General features: G+C 39.6%; 1 protein-coding gene across 2 annotated transcripts in view; it reads left to right on the forward strand.

Annotated features, from left to right (window-relative positions):
• Positions 1 to 16,847, forward strand: part of DTNBP1 (dystrobrevin binding protein 1) — a 69,134-nt gene that overhangs the window by 15,934 nt on the left and 36,353 nt on the right. For both annotated transcript variants that reach the window (XM_060244253.1, XM_060244254.1), the window contains exons 6-7: positions 1,512 to 1,644; positions 5,671 to 5,693. In XM_060244253.1, the coding sequence (XP_060100236.1) occupies positions 1,512 to 1,644; positions 5,671 to 5,693 (156 nt within the window). The remainder of the gene's footprint in view (positions 1 to 1,511; positions 1,645 to 5,670; positions 5,694 to 16,847) is intronic.

The raw sequence follows: 16,847 nt of genomic DNA on the forward strand, positions 1-16,847 counted from the left end.
AAAGGTTACTCAAGTTATTACTGTGAAAAAGCATCCCCAGTCATGTAAACTGTGTTTTGGTGAGTTTCCACTAGGGGATGCTCAATAACTATTCTTTCACAAATCATTCTCTAGATAAGACTAGATTTCAGTTTAATTATCGGGCTCTGTTACTTCTGTATCTATTGAGAACTGCAGGATCTATCTTAAAACCAGAAACATGTAGTGTCACCTTGCTAGATCTTCTGCATATATTTAAATTTTGCAAAAGATTAAGTGGGCATATTTAGAAAGCAAATCTGTTGATCTTTATAAATACTATAAGTGTTAAGGGTATAAGCAATTACTTAAATGTTGAGTGATGTTAATAAAACTGTGGGTTCTTTGAAGCAAGTAACCTGTTAAAAAGGAAAATGCGTTTCATTTTAGATTTTTTCCAAATCCATTCCTCTAAAATACCAATGGCTTTAAATATTTGGCATGGGTAATTATACTGGAATAGGGATAGGCACAGATAGAAAATTTTGGTTTAGTCCTGGGCTTGCAAGCCAGGAGGCCACAGACTGGAAAAACCCCACCCCCAGCCCAAAACCCCACCCAAACAGAACTGGTTTGGGCAGTGTCAAGCTCCACCTCCAGCATGCCCCCAATACCTGGAATCAACATGTGCCTGCCAGTTCTGGATTAGCCCCAGGTGTGCCAGTGTTTTCTGGAAATAATGCAGGCGTGTTGGTGATGCCCTTGCACCACTTCTGGAAAACACAGACATGACAGGAGTGGGGCACAACACCACCATGTGTCATGCTGAACGCGATCCTGAACCTGACTGAAAAGCTCGAGGTTAGTGTCCAGGGAAGGCACCTTCCCTGGACCTCAGTTTGCGAGCCTCAAACTGGGCCAAGTCCTTTGTGTGGTAGTTCCTCAAATAATGATAATCCTTTGTGTGGATTATCCTTTGTGTGGTAGTTCCTCAAGCAATGATAATAATCTATGTTGCCAGTTGTTCATATTGAATAGTCCTAAGTGCTCAACAGAAGATTCACACATGCCAGAATAGGTAGACCTGTGTTGTAGTGGCAAGAAGGAAGGGCAGAAGCATAGACTTTTGCTAGGCAGGAATACTGAGGACTGGGACACAGAATAGAACCCTGGGTGGGAAGCCTGAAGGGATAGGAACCTAGATATTAGCACATGACCAATATAATGGGACTTTAGAGAAGGTAAAAGAAGGCACAGGGAGTAAACATTAAGTTGCCTTAAAGGAAAACATTCCGTTGGTTTGTCAAACCCTGTATTGTCTACTCTGTCAGGCAGTGGGTCTTCAGGGTCTCAAGCAGAGGTTTTCCAACACCATCTCCTACCTGATCCTTTTAAAATTGGAGATGTGGGGCTGAACCTGAGACCTTCTGCATGCAAAGCAGAGGCATGCCTCTCCCCGTTTTCACTATGAATAGGTGGGGATAATGACAGTAGTTAAAAGCTGAGAATGATCAAAAGCTTTGGCCTACTCTGATACAAATATTTTCTTATAGTCCAGCTGGAAGCAAATTTCAAGGAAATGGAGAACCATTTACTGAATCTTGAGGACCTTTGTGGGCAGTGTGAATTGGAAAGGTACAAGCATATACAGGCACTTCAGCTGGAAAACTACAAGAAGACCAAACGGTAATTTTGAATGTATTTGCTTCATTAAAATTTTATGTTTGATTTAACTGACTAAAAAACCTTAAGGTATTGTACATAAGCAAAAGCTGAGCTTAATTTCTGTCTCACTCCTTGCCTTCTTGCAAATCTGCACACCTTTCAAGAAAAAGGATTAGTTTCCTGTGATAAATCCTCCTAGCCCTCTCTGGCTAAGGAATTAAGAGATCTGTTCTGTGGTGGTCCAGCTTCTTACATCTGTCACACTAATATGGAGAAGCTGGGGGGTGTTAGGATAGGTGAAAGCAAGATTTGAGTCCAGTAGTTGTGAATGTGAAAGCAGGCTGAAGATATTTTAGCCAGCGTGATCACCCTCACATCTAGCAGTCTGATTCATTTTGTATGCTAAGGAGGTCTTTATCTTAATGCTGCAGTTCAATTTAGTATAGCAATAATGTATACTGCTTGTTCGGTAATTAATTTAAATTAAGTAAATCTTAAGTTAGTCAATATTCATTACTAGCAAATAGAGCTAGAATCTCCTCCAAACCATTATAATAAGACTTCAAAGCAGACTTGAATTTTGATTGAATTGTACACCATTTTCATAAAATTTTCAATATCATACTAAAATAAGCTTCTTTTTTTGTTCCTTGGTTCCTTAGCAGTGCAGCCCTTTGCTGTTGCTTCAGTCTGAGTCTGCTGCTTTCAGTGTCTGAGGCTGGAGTCGTTTTGTATAGGGTTGTACTGTTAGACATTCTGCCATTTAAGTATCAGTATCTTGATTTGTCACATTAGCCATTTTCTGTCAATGTTGCTCAGCTTCACAGTAAAGGGCATTGCATAATTATGGCAGACAATTTCTTTGGCACAGGTGAGAAAATAAATACGGTTAACAACAATAGGGTCCAGCTATTTCAGGATGAGCTAAGTGATAAATTTGTTCATCAAGTTGTCACTCAGCCCTTGGGAGAAATTGCAGTGTTCAGTTTACTGCTGGCATCTAAAGAGAATATGATAAATGGCTGTGAGGGATAAACTTGGATCACATAGTAATGAGGTAGTTCAGTTTGACTTAATTGGAAAGCCAATTGGAGCTAGAATTTAAACCAAGCTATTTGTTTTTTAAAAAGGTGTCTTTTTAAGAAGCTCTGGAGGCGAGTCAGTGAGGTCAGTTAAATTTTAGGGCTTATGGCACTGAAGTTGGATGGCATTTCTTGGACAAAGGTTGCAATATTCACACCAAGCAGGATAGCAAAAATGTATAGAAAAAGGCTTTAAGGTTCAGTTGGACAAATAAAACCCCAGAGTTTCATGGCATAAACCTCCTCTAAAGAATAGCAAAGGGCTTTTGTTGGCAAAAACTATCTGTTCACCAATAAACCTCCATTCTCAGGAGATAGTGGTCACTCTCAGGCTGATATAATGTTAGCCAAAAGAAATAGAAATCTCAGTTATAGCAACACAGAGTTGCTATTTTCAGAACCCCTAGTGGCCATAAGCTTTGGCTGAGCCGAAGAAAGGGAACTTGTATTTCTCTTAGATGCTTTTCTCAGGTTCTAGAGTGATATTTTTCTTCTGGTTTAAATTCCATAGGGGCAAGCTATATTTCAGCGAAACCAAAAAGCTAACTGATTTCATTACAGCATAAGCCTTTACAAGTTAGAGCCCATTTCATTAGATGTAGAAAGTGACTCCTTAGTTAACAGATTGATATATAAGATTACGTGGATGTAGAAGAGGGGGGGGGGAAGTGAGCAGTGGACTTAAAAGGCCATGAAATGCAAAATGCACAGTGTGGCATACCTACATAAACTGAAAAGAACACAAAGTAAGCACACTGACCATTCTTAAGAGCTGAAACTGTTGATGATACAAACACTGATAGAAGGCATTAATGACTTCCCGCATGGTAGTCCTTATCTGTGAAAAGTTATCTTCATGTGAGAACTGTATGCTAATATTTTATAATGAGCAATTTCAAGTTTTGTGGACCAGTTTGCACTTCCTGCAACCACAGAGCTGCACTTTAATGGATAGCAGGGGCCCAACTGGGCTTGGGGGCATGGCAAAAGGAGGGGCTCCTGCCCTCCCCACTCCCTGTATGCCAGTTTCCCAAACTGAAAGCATCTGGAATTCACTTACCGTAATTCTAAATCAATACCTTGTTTCCAGGTAAATTGAAGATCAGTTTTGATAGGCCTTGTTCGTGTGATGCTCAGTTATGTTTTAAAGCAGAAGATTGCAGATTTATACCCTGCCCTTCTCTCTGAATCAGAGATTCAGAGTGGCTTACAATCTCCTATATCTTCTCCCCCCACAACAAACACCCTGTGAGGTGGGTGGGACTGAGAGGGCTCTCACAGCAGCTGCCCTTTCAAGGACAACTCCTGCAATAGCTATGGCAAACCCAAAGCCATTCCAACAGGTGCAAGTGGAGGAGCAGGGAATCAAACCCGGTTCTCCCAGATAAGAGTCTGCACACCTGATGATAAAAGGCAGACCTGGCAGCTGTGGCGACTGGACCTCCATGGAAAGTTAAGGCATCCAGAGTCACCCAAGGCTCCTCACCTTCTGGGCCAGTGCCAATGGTACCCCGTCCAGAGTAGGGAGCCTGATTCCTGACTCTGCACCTCCCTGGCTCAGGTACAGGACCTCTGTCTTCATTGGATTTAACTTCAACCAGCTCTGCCACCCAGCCATGGCTTCCAAAGCCCTGTCCAAGCTCTATGGGGCAGAGTCATGGCAAGAGACTAACCTTGCTGGAAGGCTTGCCCAAGGGGGCCAAAGGCTCCTACTTTCCTGGCTTTCTGCAAATGATGCAGCACGACACAAAAATGATTCAGTTATTTGGACAAATTATTAGGGATTTTGGTATGCACAAGTGTGTTTAGTTTACTGTTGTTTGGATCCTAAAGTGTAATTTTGCATCATTTACTTCGTTAACATGTTTTGCTTCAATTCTGTTTTTTAGATTTTTGGTTGGTTCTGCACCCAAATCCTTTTTTCATTTTTTATTGTAATCCCATCTTGTTGATTGACTTATTCTGTATAATTCTCCTTGAGTTCCAGTGAGAAAGACGGACTAGGCATAATGTAAAATAATAAAAATAATAGAGATGGTTCACCATTGCCTGCTGTTGTAGTAACTTAAAATACAACCATGGTCAAAACTCTTGTGATGTTTTGTTTAAAATGGAAAAGTGGGAGAATAGTGGGATTTGGCAATGCAATTTAAAAAAATAAAACATCAAGAAAAAGCACAAGGATCACAGCAGAAACTAAAAATATAAACCCAAAATAGCAAATGCTTTGGGCTTAGGAAAGCATGACATGGCTGGGCATTGCAAGCTTCTCCCCCTGCCCCCAGGTCTACTCAGATTGGCAATGGCCCTTCAGCGTAATATCCCCCTTTGACTAGGCACCAGTTCTAAGGTCCATTCAGCAGAGACATGCTGGCTCAAAGCATCAACCCTTTATTTGCAAAGTCACACAACTTCAGCAAGGAACAGCTTCTAACTGGTCATATAAATACTGAAAATTGAAATTGAACACTTCATTAAAATATATTGCAGCACAGACAAAGCTGCAAGGAAAACATGGAATGGATTTTCCATTAAGGTCTATGTGCCCAAATAGACTACTCCCAGAGACCTTAATGGAAAGTCCATTCTGCATTTTCTTTGCAGCTTTTGAAGCCCAGAATTGCTTCCTGCTTCAGCCTGCAAAGACAAGGAAGAACAAGCTGAGAACTTTGGCAGCCTTGGAGCTTCAAAGGGTGAAGATAAGAGGGGGGGAGAAAAGAACCCCAAAGGCCTGATTAAAGGCCTGGGTGGGCTGTTCTGGCCAATGACCTGGACATTTGACACCCCTGAATTAGGGTGTTTCTAGATCTTGCTCCAAATAGGCTGTTATTCAGACCCTAAGAAAGCACTTGTTTTTACGTATTTACAAAAGATTTCCATATCTTACGTCCTTTTCCTGTTTGCCTTCAAAACGTTTGACATAGCAAGAATCTGTTAACTGTTATTTTGCTTTGTTCTTTTACAGAAAAGAACTTGAGATCTTCAAAGGTAAGCTACATTTTGAAGAACATTTAATGCAGTCTTTTTAAAAAGAATGAATCTTAACTAAATGTGACTACTGTTTCACTTTTGGTATCATAACTTTTGTTTCAGCATCAAATCCAGTACCTCTGGACACTCCAGTTCTATGAATTGACTTTAGCTTTCATTGTGGAGACAAAACTCTTGCCCTGCTTCATTGAGCGATGTATTTTCATTCATTACAACAGCAGCACACCATTGTGCTGATATTCCTAACTGGAAAGGCAATTTTATGAGCTTGAATCTTCCTTTCCTTGAATAAACAGAGGGAAAGGTTAGAGGTATTCACAGACTTCCCATTCACCACAATGACTTTGTATGCAAACATGGCCATTAAGCAAGCTCCTGTATGCCATATGGAGAATTTACCATGTGCACACACCATGCTATGGTGGGGGTGATTGTTCTTAGTATTGTCATTTATGCATTGTTGCATGTGTGCTTGGGCCTGCACAAAATGTTGGGAGCAAATATATGATGTAGAAGATACGTTAATACTCTCAAATGTGCAGATTGTTAGCACTTCCAAAAGGGAAATGTTTAGTGTGTCAGCATCAACAGATAAGAAGTGACACAGATTATATGCAGTGTCACTTTGTTTTAGCTCAGTATAGAAAATCTTTTTCTTTTGCTGTGACAGTTCAAACCCAGACGATACTGGTAGATGGTCAAAGAAGGTAAATCTGATTCTGTGCCAGAGTAATGACTGTTTAATATATAAAATGGTCATTATTAATATAAAGCATTCATTATTAATAACAAACAATAGACCTAGAAGACCCTATATGATAACAAATTGTCTTCTGCAAGTCTGTAGTAATCATACGTTCAGGTTGTGCTTATCATTTTAAGTATTTGGTCAGTCTCAGTACAGGCTTTACCCACACTGATGATACTGAGGAAACAAGTCTAAAAATGTCCATTTTCTGCTATGACAAAGCTTTCTTTTCCTTGTTAAGAAGTTACTGCCGTTCCTAAACTAATTTGGACTTGTGTCAAATGTCAATGACATTTGTGTAGTCAAACTTGTTTCAGCCGTAAAATATACTAGGTTCTGGTCTTCTAGTTTGAAGCAAAAGAAGTTACACTATATGGGGGTGACCAACGGTAGCTCTCCAGATGTTTTTTGCCTACAACTCCCGTCAGCCCCAGCCATTGACCATGCTGACTAGGGCTGATGGGAGTTGTAGGCAAAAAACATCTGGAGAGCTACTGTTGGCCACCCCTGCATATGCTATGTTCATTATGGCTTGGATGCACCAGAAATTTCTGGGGATGAAAAATGATTCCCATTCATGGAGCATGGTTTCTTTGTCTGTCCCCTTGTGGTACAGCCCAGAATGCTCCCTAGATTGCTTCTCCTGGGCGAGGCTTGAAGTTCTGCGGGGTGGGGGAACTAGCAAAAATCACCCGCCTTCTGTGGAAATCCTTTATGGAATCCCAATTCAGTGACTAGGAGAGTCAAAATTTTCTGCATGAAAAACTATTTTTGCTTCTACCTACAGTTTTCAAAACAGTTATCAGAAATATTGTTTACAATAAAGATTTTGAACTAGAGATGAGAATCGATTTTGTAAATTTACAATAGCAGTGTGATGTTGAATAGCAGTTTGGAGCAGTAGGGTTAGAGCCCAGAAGTCCCGTCACATCCTATAGAAGCTGTGATATACTGTGCATCTTTTCATTTCTGAAAGAAGATTCAAAATATGGCCCTCTAAACAGAAAGGCAAACAATATTGGTATGAATAATTATATACACAAACATATTTGCACCCACTTTAGGCAATAGTTCTTCACATTACAGATGCATTGTGGGATCTAGTATTGGGGGCAGTTTTTCCCACACTGTGTGAATAGTATGAAGCCTGTTTATATAGCCACATCAGAATTAGACTGAGCCATAATCACTACATACAGCAAAATAGGCTTTGCGCTTATTGCCACATACGTAATAAATCTGTATTGAAAAAGGTAACCTGGAAGCCTCTGATTTGCTTGTCTACATGTCCAGTTATAATCTTTCTTAAAGAACTTGCTGATACTTGCCAAAATATGTGTCCATTTAATTACCCAGTTTTAAAAACCTGACTGGTCAAAGCTTTACTGTTCAAATCAGCAAAAATCTGTTAGCATTTCCTACAGAAAATAAAATAGAAATCTTCTGGGTATGCTGTAAGAATTCCAAAGCGCATCTTGACACTTGAGAAACAGCAAGATTATACTGCTACCCCCCCTCCCCCATTTGACAAATGGTTCTGCTTGCTTAGGAGCCACTAATAGCTGTTGGATGTTTGTTTCAGGATAATAGTACCTTCCTAAGTGTCGCAACAGGCATGCAGAAGTACAGCTGCACACTGGATGAAAAATTCCCATGAACGTAGTGATAACTGGTTCTGCTTTTTTTTTTAAAGTTCTACTAGAACCCTTTCCCCCCATATTTGGCTATACTTGGGATAAGAAGTTAAAATGAGATGATTAATTTGATCAGTGTTTTCTTGACTGACTGGTAAATGTTATGTACTGCATGTCTTTTACAAATTGTGAAAATGGGCAACACCACTATGCAGAACAGATTTCAGTCAGTGTGTTATCATTTGCCAAGTTTTTGGGGTCTTCTTTGCTGTGATTGATGTCCATTATTGAAAATGGCTTGTTACTGTTAATAACTGGGGCAGTGAAAAGAAAATCACCACTGTTTCAAATGGCAATTTTACATATATTATGTTCAATGGCTTTTTGCCTCATTTAGCAGCACTGTAGCCTGATTAGTTGACTGTATTTTGGTGTTAGAAGATAATAAATAGGTGATAATTGCAGATCTCTGGGTTACTTTATTAAAACATCTATGTTATTTTGTGTGGCAGTATTTATCATCAGTATTTTATGCCTCGCAAGTGGGTTGCTTCCTTCTGATCCATTTGTCATCTTTGTTAAAGGGAATGTGGGATGAACAGTTTATTGGCATAACTGATCTGCCTTGGACAGTACCTGGGTAGGCACAAGTCCAAGGAAACCAATGTCTACCTCTCTTCACTTCTTTGCATGATAAAAATGGAACAAATTTTCTAAGATAACTAGATTCCTCTCTCCCATTGTACTCAATCAGTATCCAGAACAGAGATTTCCTGTGGCTTTTGTTTAGGCACTAGCAACATATTCCTTGGTGGTGGTAAAGAGAACTTTATGATGTTCTTAATTATATTAGTTTTCTTCTCTCTGGCCAAGGGAAATGGTGCTGATGCCTGATCAGAGGTCATTTGGAATTCTATCTATTTAAGGAGAGGGTGAGCCCATAGCTGGAACTGTAACTTGCGTTGTGAGAGAGGCTGTAAGAGAACTGACCTTTTGAACATATGAACATATGAAGCTGCCATACTGAATCAGACCCTTGGTCCATCAAAGTCAGTATTGTCTTCTCAGACTGGCAGCGGCTCTCCAGGGTCTTCCTTTTCCTTTTTGCGGGGAGTACTGAGTGGGTTTTATTTAAGGCAGGATTGTCAAACTCATTCGTTAAGAGGGCCAGATCTGACACAAATGGGACTTTGTGGGGCCAGCCATGTGTGTCATAAAATGTAGTGTGAGGTAGCAGAGAGATAAACTTAATAAAGGACACAGACAAACACAAAGATATTATTTTTTTAACTTAAAATACAAACATGCTTAAAACTCTTGCAACATTTTGTTTAAAATGGAACGATGGGGGAATAGTGGGATTTGGCAGTGCAATTTTTAAAATAAAACATAAGGAAAAAGCACAAAGATCCCAACAGAAACTAAAAATATAAAATATTCTGAGCTTAGGAAAACAAAGAAATGGCATTGCAAGCTTCTCCCCTGGGGTCTATGCAGGTTGGCAATGGCTCTCCAGTGTAATATCCTCCTTTGGCTCTGGGTTCCTAGGTTAAAGTGCTCACTAGGTCAGGTTGATTGAGCAGAGACAAGCTGGCTCAAAGCACCAATTCTTTATTTGCAAAGCCTGAGCTTCAGCTGTCTATATAGGAATGCTGAAATGCATTGCAGCACAAAGTTGCAAGGAAAACATGGAACGGATTTTCCGTTTCTGGGCCCTATCTGTCTGGGCACAGAGACCTCAATGGAAAAATCCACTCCATGTTTTCCTTGCAGCTTTGATTCCTCCTCCAGCCTGCAAAGACAAGGCAGAAAAGGGAGGAAACTGAAAGAGAAAGAAACTTGGTCTGCCTTGGAGCTTCAAACGGTGAGGATTTGGGGAGGGGGGGGGAGAAAAAGGCTCAGAGGCTTGATTAAAGCCCTGGGCGGGCCAGTTGTGGCCTGTGGGATGGACATTTGACACCCCCGATTTAAGGGCTGATTGTGATATATCAACCTGTTTAGATGGCAACTGGGAGCATGTATGTTTAAAATACAAAATATTAAAGTTCCTGCCTGTTGAGGTAGAGCATATTCATCTACATGTGGAGGTGAAGTGTGTTTCAAAGGAAGTTAGGCTTAAAATCTAGCTGGCAAGCTGGAATCACAATCACAGTAATAGGGAAAAAAGCAAGACTGACCAGAGAGGGGACAGTGTGATAGTTTCTTAGAGTGATTAGCACTGTAATCTGTGTTCAGTTAACTTTGATCAATTCATGCCGCTGGCTGCCTTTTCATTTTGTTCCTCTTTCTCTGTCCTGCCCAATCCCATTCTCTTTCATGTTTGTTTGGCTTCTTGCCTGTACTTTTGGGTCATTTCTCTAGAAGCCTCTTCCAGATGTCCCCTCCTCGGGTTTCAGTACACTGCTTTGTTATCAAGTCAGGGGAGGGGGATGTATGATCATCCTTGATGGTGGTACAGTTATTTCACATAGCCAAGATAGACCCCCAAGTCCTTTCAATTGAAAAGAATGCCGGTTCTCACCCTTCCCATGTTTCTCAGTATTAGGACAGTACTTGCAAATTCCAGTGGAGATACAGGGGGCCATCATGTGAATTATCAGAACAGCTTTTATTGCTCTTAAAGGGATAACTGTGACAGCATCACATCACAATGGAGTTGCCAGCATGTTCTGTATGCCTTAGAAAGCTGCTTGTCTTACAGAGTATCTGATCTGTAACAGGAGATAGTTCCCTCTTTGTCACTGGAGACCTTCTTGTGCATGGCAGGGGAATATCCTTGCCTATTTGTATGTTGAATGGCTGCCCATGAAGACTCAGTGCACGCTGATATTTGCCCCCTGCCCCATGTCTATGTTTACAGTGTACAAATAAGCTTGCAACTTCTTGTTCCAGCCCTGACTGTAGGCGCCCATCTGTTGTGTTTTTGTAGGATGCTTTTAGCTGCTGCACTGCAAGATACTGTTTGTAAGGCATTGGCTACAGCCCTATAACTGAGCTCGTGGGAACTACTACAGTATAATTCAGTTGTTAAATACTGTAGAAAAAGGCTCCTGAGAGAAACTTCCTAGATGTTACCTGAGGCTCCCAGAAAACCAAGTAATCAATGCATACCTATATATAAAGTTAAGTGATTTTGCTCAAGAAAATGCAGTTTTAAGAGTTCATTTACAGAAGACATACATTAAACAAACAAACCTGAAAGCTTGCAGTGTTATCAGAAACATGGAATTTTTGTCATAGTGAATAGGAAATAAATCTTGTTTTTAAACTTTTAATATAGTTACTAATGAATAAATATTGTATACAAACCAACATTTTAGAACAATGCAGCTTCGTACAATGTATGTATATTTTGCAAAAGGGAAGTATATTTCTAGTACAGCAGTCTATTTTGTAGGGTTATTAAGCAGACCCATAACAATCAGTCATTTTGCCAGAGGGGAAGCTAAATTTGCAGTTATCCAAACTGGAATCTCTTTAATAGAGGTTTAAGAAATATAGTGATTTGCTGGATTGTCAAATGTTAGCAGTCAGTGCATTCTTTAGCAGTATATTATTTTTCCACCCCTTTCTCGAACAGCATGTGGTATGCTCCCAGATACAGGCGTGCATTCTGGTACACCACCTCTGATAGCTTGCATTCAGCTTTTGCAGAAGGAATAGCAGGAAGCATGGCGTATCTAAATGTTATGTGGATGATCATTTGAAAAGTAGTGCCTCCCGTGCTGGGGGAGTGAGTGGCTGGCACCATTCTTGTTTTTTATATCGGGGAAGATGCACATCACCGGAGCTGCTTCATAATTGGAGGTTTCACTTGGCCAGCACTGTGCATCTGTTTATTTGCTTGTTTTTCCTCTCTGCCATGTCCTCTCCAGGAACCATCGAGAAAAATCAGAAGAATTCTTGTAGGTGAAAGTTTATTATATGATCTGTCAAGCTCTTGATTAAAAGGCTATTTAGAACACAGTAAATTGCAAGCCATTTTAAGCACTTGTGCTGCTTAACTTGTAATGCATGTTCTGTTACTAGAATTGCTAGGTCTCTGGCTTATGTCACTAAGCATAAAAAATGGGGGGAAATTCAGCTTTCTAGCAAGAGCGAGTGCTCATTTGCCTTAATGACAAAGTAGAATTCAGTAGTGAAGCAGGCATGAATCAAGGCTCACAATGATCTGGATCTGTAATTATCAAAGAGTGTTCCCTGTCAAACTCGTATTGCCAGTTGTGGTATAGAATTTTTCCAGTATTTTGTAAGAGCTCAGCATAAGCAAAACCCCTCAGATTTATTAAATAAATTACTATCAGGCTCTGTAGTCAGGAATCCATTTCTGTAACCTAGGCTGTTGGCATCCTTCAGTTCAAGCATGTTGTAACATGAAGCAGGTTGCTTGGATTTGGAAGACATGAACTAGCTATTAGAAGACTGGTCAGATGTACACATGAGAGGCTTACTTCTGTTGCAGTGTTGTGTTTTTTAAAACAGCTACTGCAAAGATTTGTTTTCTTAAAGAGCATTTCCTCACACATCTCAGGATTGAAGTGCCTTTAAAGGAATAAAAGGATCGTGTTTTTATGGAATACTGTAAAAACGAGCTAGGCTTGGTTCATAATGCTAAAAGTATCAATGTAATTGACCCTGATGGGAAATATCTTCAGACTAATATTCTTAAGAACGCGAGACTGTTGCTTTTTGCTGCTTTTGAAGATGGAATTTGACATCCTGTTCATTTCCAAATACCTAAACCGATTGTTTACGTAATTTCATAAGCTATGATGCTAGAGCTTTGTATGTAAAGTTGGTGCTTTTTTAGCATGTCACAACACACTTTTGTGGCTTGTTTTTGTTTTTCATCTTGCCTCCCCTTTAAATTTCTGACCTGCCATCTGTTACATAATGACACCTTACTGTATTTGTGTATATACTTAAGCCAATAAGATGCCAAAAGGGCGATCTGCTAAGGTCTAAAATATGAACTCTAAATGGAGTTGCTACCATGATAGAAGGTCAGAACTGAGGTCCATTTCTCATTTTTCCATCGCGATCATTGGAATGATTGGAACTGTGTGTCAGCGGTATAGCAGGACAGTTTAATTTTGATACACTGCTTGTCTAATTCGTAGAAGCATAACTGCTTAAGTGTACTTCAGAGATTAAAAATCAATTGATTGCTAATCAGTAATCTTTCATTTTGAGACCTAGCCAGTTAGGTAAGAGGCTGCCTTTTTAGGATTTGTTCCAGTGGCCATTACATGAAGGGAGACATTGCATTGGAAGAGGCATTGAATGATGTCCAATGAGAAGGCTGAAATGAACAGAAAAAGAGAACAAAAGTCCAGTGGCACCTTAAAGACTAACAGTGTTTATTTCAATCCCAGCTCACATCTTCAGATACGTGATACAGATATCATAGGGGGGAGTTCTTCATATGGGGAAGATTACGAGGGAGGGGGAGGAGAATAATGACGTGAATAATGTCAAAAATAAGCAAAATTAGTAGTTTTGCTTAATGGAATGAAAAGAACTAGTGAAGAGAATTCTTTATTAAAAAGGTAAAGGTAGTCCCCTGTGCAAGCACCAGTAGTTTCCTTTATTAGAATGTTTTAAATACATTTTCTAATTACATTCATATTGCAGTAGACAGAATATGTCAGTGCATGTCACATGGCTGTTGCATATAAAAGAGCAAAGCAATATGAGTGAAGAGTTCACATTATCCAAATGTGAAAATTTTTGTTTCATTCAGACATCCATGGTCAGGAGTGGGAAATAACTAAATGCAGCTTCGTTTTAAAATCTCTCATCCATATAATTTTAGGCAAGTTTATCGTAGAGGGGAGATCCCTAAATGGCGATGGCATGGAGTTGTCTTGTCTTCTAGATTTAGCCAGATCAGGTATTATCTCTTGGCTGAATTACTGTAATGAAGTGTATGCCCTCTCAATGTAGTTTATTTCTGGGGGGTTTGCTTTTCCTCTTCCTCTTAGCGATGGCATTGAGGTTCCTGCGGTACAGGAAACTGTTTCGAGTGCTGTCAGTAGCAACAGGAGCATAAAATTCTTTCTGGTGCAGTTGAGTTATTTCCATATGTTTCTCCCCAGTGATGGTGCTGAGGCGTCAATGGTACAGTAACTGTATTCAAGTGCTGTTAATGGAAAGAAAAGAGACTCCTTTGATAGGAGAGCTACTTACATTTTACTCATGGACTGGCTGCCAGAAGCTCTTTAAGAAGGCACACCAGAATCAGACTGACTGTTTGTGGGCTAGAATGAGCCCCTGCTGCCTCAGAAGACAGCTAGCCAGGGATACATAACATATCATAATTCAAAAATTACTAAACAAGCTGAATTAGCACAATATCAAAATTCATTCAAAATTCATGCAAAGTCAGTAATCACAATCCAAATACATCTGAAAGTCCTTGGTACGTTAGAAAAAATTCAACAGTTCACTTAGAAACGTTCACAGAAGTTTTTTCAAAAGTCCATCAAAATTTATGGAAAAATCATTAGTACTTATTCAGAAGATTCATAGAAAAACACCAAAAAAAGGAAATGAAAATCTTTCTTCCCCCTAAAAATGGGGTGTCCAAAGCTTACCTATTGAAGAATCCTGTTAAACTCCACTATACAGCTTCCTCATAAGAACATTCATAGTTCTGGACAAGTGGTCGGTTGGCTTGCTGCTTGTTTCAACTGCCACTTTTTCTAAAGTTGGACTCCTGTAATACTATAGATATTCAGAAATATAAACCTCAATTTTTAACAATCTAATGCATATAACAACCACACAAATGTATCTTGTACATACTCACTTATCCATAGACAATACATTCAGCAAAAGAAATTCAAAGGGAACACATTTCTACCAGTCAGCATTCACTCCTTCATATCCGTTGCAGAATGGAAGAAAACCATCATATCGAAAGCAGTGATTCAAAACACCTGTCAGAGGTTTAAAGGCATACACTATGCCATATATACAAAATCAAGCTGAAAAATCTGATGCCTAAATATATGCTACATGAATTTAAAGAAAGCAGGTAACATCCAGAGCTAGATTCATGCCATAGGGAATGACTGTATTTAGTCTATATATCCACATGGATTCCTGCCTGAGAAGAATTTTATGGATGTCATCAAGGGAACCCCTAGCTTGATATTCAAATAAAGCAAAATATTTAAATGAGTCAGAAATGTTTTTGCTAATGGAATGGGAGACCAAAGGCGCATCAGTCACACCACTGTGTATTCTGACTCACACTGGACAGGTGGTATTACCAACAGTCTGCATCCTACATTCACAGAGAATTAAATGCACCATATTTTTATTGGGACATACTGTAGAACTATTAAGAATTACTAGTTTACCTCCTTGTGGTGGCACAAATACTTTAATTTTGAGACACTTAGTTGTAAAAGCATCTATGTGTGTTTCAATAGATTGCTTCTGCCTCCTCCAGACCAAATAAATGTGACAGGGTGTATTATACTCTTTCAATCTATAGGTGGCAGTAAGACACTATATTAATATATCCTGAAGCTAGCTAAAATTAGCTCTATATGTCAGGGGTGGCCAACGGTAGCTCTCGAGATTTATTTTTTTTTTGCCTACAACTCCCATCAACCCCAGCCAGCATGGCCAATGGCTGAGGCTGATGGGAGTTGTAGGCAAAAAAACATCTGGAGAGCTAGCGTTGACCACCCCTGCTATATGTTGTGTATGTTCTGAACACTATTTCTCAAATTACTTTCTGTATTTACACTCTTAAAAGTGGAATGCAACTGTGCATTCTGGTGTTTGAGTGCCTAGCCATATGCAGATATTGAGTGTGAGATATGCAAAGTGAAATTCATGGAAGGATTGTAGAATACATTTGTTGTATTTAATTTGTAGCTTTCTTTTTTGAGAGTCACTTTGATTACTGAACTCGGCTTGGTATTAAAGAGAGAAGGGATGTTCTGCAGTTTCCCCTTCTAGTTGCAGCCCTCTATTAAAGAGCACCATTCCTGAATTTTCAGTAATCTTCAGCAGTGGCTTTGTTTATGAAGAGCAGGAAAGAGAAGACAGAAATGTCAAATTCTGTAAACAGACCTGCTAACTAATCTGTGACTCCTTCCTGTCCTGGTGTCATTCCTTTTGCATGTTTGAAGTACTTCATTAACTTTTACACTTCTGCAAGATAGGTCTGTTACCTCTATGACATCTTAGCTAAAGTTAGATTTGTAAAACAATTGTAAGAATATTTTTTTAAAAGCTGTTGGCTAACAGGAGTTGGCCTCTCAAGAACTCTCTCCAAAATTCAAATGCTTCAGTGACTACTTCAGAGAAGGAGAAACAAAATAAAGCTTCAAAATGTCTCAAGAGATTGAAATAGGAAATAGGGCTGAGGAAGAATTGTGCTACCCTTGATGTCAGTAAGCGAGTGGCTGGGGAGGATGGTTGCTTTCTGTAAAAAGGAATATATAGTACTGTGTTGTGTTGTTTTGCGTTTAATTGCATTTTATTGTATTTGACTGGTTTTACTTGGATGTAATCTGCCCTGAGCCCGTTTGGGAAAGGGCGGAATATAAATTTACCTAAATAAATAAAGTAGTAGTCTGTGTAGAGAGCCACTCCCTCTTCTTATAGCTCCATGAGTCTTTGTCTGCAAAAGAGAGCTCCTCTCCAGAGATGAAGTTGCAAAGCTAGATGATTAGTGAATAGTTCATCTTATGTCAGGAAGATTAATAGCATGAGTATTTGGGATGTATTCCATTTGAACTTTTAGTC

This window comes from Heteronotia binoei, chromosome 7 (genome assembly GCF_032191835.1).
Source record: "Heteronotia binoei isolate CCM8104 ecotype False Entrance Well chromosome 7, APGP_CSIRO_Hbin_v1, whole genome shotgun sequence".
Taxonomy (NCBI): domain Eukaryota; kingdom Metazoa; phylum Chordata; class Lepidosauria; order Squamata; family Gekkonidae; genus Heteronotia; species Heteronotia binoei.